The 4356-nt window shown below is 48.2% G+C and overlaps 2 protein-coding genes across 2 annotated transcripts; one reads left to right on the forward strand and one right to left on the reverse strand.

Annotated features, from left to right (window-relative positions):
- The first annotated feature begins 369 nt into the window (after positions 1 to 369).
- On the forward strand, positions 370 to 2318 carry LOC115268774 (heat shock protein 70 B2-like). Its single transcript, XM_029876940.2, has one exon. The coding sequence runs from the start codon at positions 444 to 446 to the stop codon at positions 2316 to 2318; it is 1875 nt and encodes a 624-aa protein (XP_029732800.2). The 5' UTR covers positions 370 to 443.
- A 24-nt stretch (positions 2319 to 2342) lies between these two features.
- LOC115268775 (N-acylneuraminate cytidylyltransferase A) lies at positions 2343 to 3426 on the reverse strand. The gene is made up of 2 exons (XM_029876941.2): positions 3142 to 3426; positions 2343 to 3083 (listed from the first exon to the last, which is right to left on the reverse strand). Exons 1-2 carry the CDS (start codon positions 3213 to 3215, stop codon positions 2369 to 2371), a joined length of 789 nt encoding a protein of 262 aa, XP_029732801.2. The 5' UTR covers positions 3216 to 3426; the 3' UTR covers positions 2343 to 2368.
- Positions 3427 to 4356: the final 930 nt, after the last annotated feature.

The following is a 4356-nucleotide window of genomic DNA, read 5'->3' on the forward strand; positions in this document are numbered from 1 at the left end:
CGCTCAAACGTTAAATCTGCGGTGAGAGTATTGCGGCGCTCAATAAATCCACATTGGACGGCGGCGATATCAAAATCGAACATATATTGTCACCCACCCAGCAGCATCGCAGCAGCCTTCAGGCCGTTCATATCAAAACAAAAGTTATCACAATGGCAGCTCGGATGGCCATATTTCGGCTATTTTACCACCGCTTGTTTTCATATTCATTTCATCGGCTTTGTAATAATCTGGATGATAGTGATGCAAGAAGACAAACGCGTTTCGCGGATTTATCACAATAAGCAGGCCAGCATAAATTCGAGCAGAGGAAATCCACCCTAGTAAATAATTACTGTGCAAAGCCAAGTTGGCCCTGATTTCATTCACTTCGGTCTGCCTTAGTAACGTTCAAAAAAATCGTAACAAAATTTGAAGTCCTTCAAATCTTAGCCGCCCTTAAAATGCCCGCCATTGGAATCGACCTGGGGACGACCTACTCCTGCGTAGGGGTGTTCCACCACGGCAAGGTGGAGATCATTGCCAACGACCAGGGAAACCGGGTGACGCCCAGCTACGTGGCGTTCACTGACACTGAACGCCTTATAGGAGATGCTGCCAAAAGTCAAGTTGCCATGAATCCGAAGAATACGGTTTTCGATGCGAAGCGATTGATTGGCCGGCGGTTCGACGATCCCACGGTGCAGGCCGACCTGAAGCATTGGCCTTTTTCGGTGCGGAACGAGGGTGGTAAACCGAAGATTTGCGTGGAGTACAAAGGGGAGAGCAGGGTGTTCACTCCGGAGGAGATCAGCTCGATGGTGCTAACCAAGATGAAGGAGATCGCCGAGCGTTATCTGGGGAAGTCTGTTCGGGATGCAGTCGTCACGGTACCGGCTTACTTCAACGACTCACAACGTCAGGCGACTAAGGATGCTGGGGCTATCGCCGGGTTGAACGTAATGCGGATCATAAATGAGCCTACGGCCGCTGCGCTGGCGTACGGCTTGGACAAGAACCTTACAGGGGAACGTAACGTGTTGATCTTCGATTTGGGAGGCGGGACGTTCGACGTCTCTGTTCTAACAATAGACGAAGGATCGCTGTTCGAGGTTAAAGCTACGGCGGGCGATACGCATCTGGGAGGCGAGGACTTCGACAGTCGATTGGTTGATCACTTTGTGGAAGAGTTCAAGCGGAAGCACCGGAAGGATATAAAAGGCAGTCCAAGGGCTATGCGACGGCTACGAACGGCAGTGGAGCGAGCGAAACGGACTTTGTCGTCAAGTACGGAGGCGTCCATAGAGGTTGATGCGTTACTCGATGGTGTGGACTTCTTTTCGAAGATAACCCGAGCTCGGTTCGAGGAGCTTTGTGCAGATTTGTTCAAATCGACGTTGCTGCCGGTTGAAAAAGCTCTGTCGGATGCCAAAATGAGTAAGGAATCTGTGAATGACATTGTTCTAGTTGGTGGTTCCAATAGAATCCCCAAGATTCAAAGCTTGCTGCAGAACTTCTTCTCCGGCAAAGTTCTAAACTTGTCCATCAATCCAGACGAAGCCGTTGCTTATGGAGCAGCTGTCCAGGCAGCTATTTTAAGCGGCGTCAAAGATGCCACAATACAGGACGTCCTCTTGGTAGATGTCACTCCTCTCTCACTAGGAATTGAGACAGCTGGAGGACTCATGACCAACATCATCGAGCGGAACAGCAGGATTCCGTGCAAACAAATGAAGACCTTCACCACCTACGCGGACAACCAACCGGGAGTCGCCATCCAAGTCTACGAAGGCGAACGGGCAATGACCCGCGATAACAACCTGCTGGGCAAGTTTGAACTGGTGGGCATTCCGCCAGCCCCGAGGGGGGTACCGCAAATCGACGTTTCGTTCGATTTGGACGTCAACGGAATACTGACTGTGACAGCCGTAGACAAGAGCTCCGGTAAAACCCGTAATATTCAGATCCGAAACGATACGGGACGACTATCACAACAGGACATTGACCGGATGCTGGCCGATGCCGAGCGATTCAAGATCGAAGATAACCAGCAGAGACAGCGGGTGTGCGCTAAGAATAAATTGGAGTCGTATTGTTTTAGTTTGAAAAGTACTGTGGAGGAATCAGGAAATCGGTTAAGTGACTCGGATCACAAAAAAGTGGAGAAGAAGTGCGAGGAAACACTGAATTGGTTGGACGAGAACAGCTTAGCAGAGAAGGACGAGTATGAACGTCGGTACAAGGAACTGTCCAAGGTGTGTACTCCAATCATGACTAAATTACATCGTGAAGAGGAATCATCTGGGAATAACGGGCCAACTATTGAAGAAGTTAATTGAGATAAGTTATCAATAAAACAAACCTTTGTAATTCTTTCGCGATGTGACTTTTATTCGACTCTAGACCTAATGATCATCCTTGCCAACTCTAGATCGTACAACGTATCGATCTCTAACGAATCTTTCTCGTCAATCACAACCACTTCACAGTTTTCATTCTGGAAGCGATCTTCCAAAATTAGTTCCTTCCTCGCAAAGTAGAACATACCCGTCTCGACTAGCTCCCCATCCCAATCCTGGCGTCTGGGTCGTTTTTCTGGATCGAAGTTCAACGCTCTAACCTTTCCATTCTCCGACCTTCGCCAGCGCAGTTTAAAGCTTCTCATAACACTGAACAGACAATCTACCTGCAAGTTCTGGAATCTCAGCAGTGCTTCCTCCAGATACCCCACCTTCAAAAACGGTGAAGTGCACTGAACCAGCGCAACGTTCTGAACCCACGGATGTTGATCCAAGAATTCCCGTACCGATTCAGCTGAGCTGGTGTTATCTAGAGCTACTTCCATCGGGCGCTGATGTACCTTTACCAGACTGTCGGGAAACTCGCGTTCCACCGCTTGGGCGATTCGGTCATCCTCGGTCGAGACCCAAACTGAGTGGAATCCATCGACACTTAAGATGGTTTGTAGGGCTCGACTCAGCAGCGTTTGTTGGTCATCTAGTTTGGCTAGGTTTTTCAACGGGATACCTCGGGAACCGCCTCGAGCTAGGATCAACCCTACGATGCTGTCGTTCGAGTAGCTTTCCGTGGATGTTGTCGAACAGCTGAAATGAAACCGCTGTAAGATGAATGCAATCTTCGTATGAACAACAGAATACTCACGACTCATTTTTTCCAGGAATGAAACCAAATATCAGATGTGGACTAAGAAGCGACAGAATCCAAACTAATCGCATGGTTTTGAACTACTGTGTTCAATCTGCGTGTAGCTGTTATTGCTTGAGGGTGTCGACTGCATGCGACGGAAACCGATTATTCAATCTTGTCATCTAGCCATTCAGAATGGAGTGAAGCTAAACGACGTAAATTCGATAAGCAACACAAACATCTGGAGAGGGGATCGTTTGTAGCAACACAACACTATGTAGTTTATAGAGGTGAGGTCAGAGTTGCGCGCATGATCCGTAAACATGCACCATGCAACCAAAATCTCCCAGTCGATTGATCTCAACTGATACTAGGCCTGAGAGTCAAACTCAATTGAGTTATTATTGAAGACAATCTAAAACTCCACATTTATCTTAAACGCGTGAGGTAGAAGACAAGTCTAAGAACAAGATTTCGATCCCCTTTATTCATTCTTCAAGCTCTTGCTCTTACAATACTGGCTGAGAATGCTCGGAAATTTGAACCGTGGGTTAACCTTGGCCAGTTCGGCGTACTCCATGACGAAGTTTTCCTCGAAACTCACCTTGGCGGCCGGAATTTGCGATCCGGTAGCCGTGAACCCCTCAATCCCACGACCGCGGTACATGGGCGTTACGGAAAGTACAAGCGCAGCTATGTACTGATCAACTTGGTAACGCTCGAATACGTTGTTCTTGTCGGAGAAGTACAGCACCGAGTCGGGCACGTCCTTCCAGCGGTCACCTTTGCACTAGACAGGGACATTGGAAAACTTCAATTTATGGGATTCCATTCGAAACGTAGAGTTAACTAACGTTGTAGTCTTGTCGGTTTTGCTTGTATCCTAATGAGTATTCTTCGAATGTACTGTCACTTGTGATAACCCAGGAACCGCCTAACTATACTGCAGGTTACAAGAATCACCGCTTTCAGGATGCTGTTCACGTCCATCTTCAATTCCAGCTCGTCTAGGGAGCTTAGGAGAGATTTCGGGACAACTCCGGTTGCCGAAAGCACAACCGGAACTATACGGACGTCCTCCAGGTGCCACATCTGCTTCAACTCCTCCGCTAGGTCGTGGCACTTGGTTATCTTGCCGGAAAACGTTGATTGGACATTATGGTCAAACGGTACAGCGATGTCGATGAGGGCTACGCGCTTCATCCTTTTGCCATAAACCACAATGTCAGG

The sequence above is a fragment of the Aedes albopictus genome, chromosome 1 (genome assembly GCF_035046485.1).
Source record: "Aedes albopictus strain Foshan chromosome 1, AalbF5, whole genome shotgun sequence".
Lineage (NCBI taxonomy): Eukaryota > Metazoa > Arthropoda > Insecta > Diptera > Culicidae > Aedes > Aedes albopictus.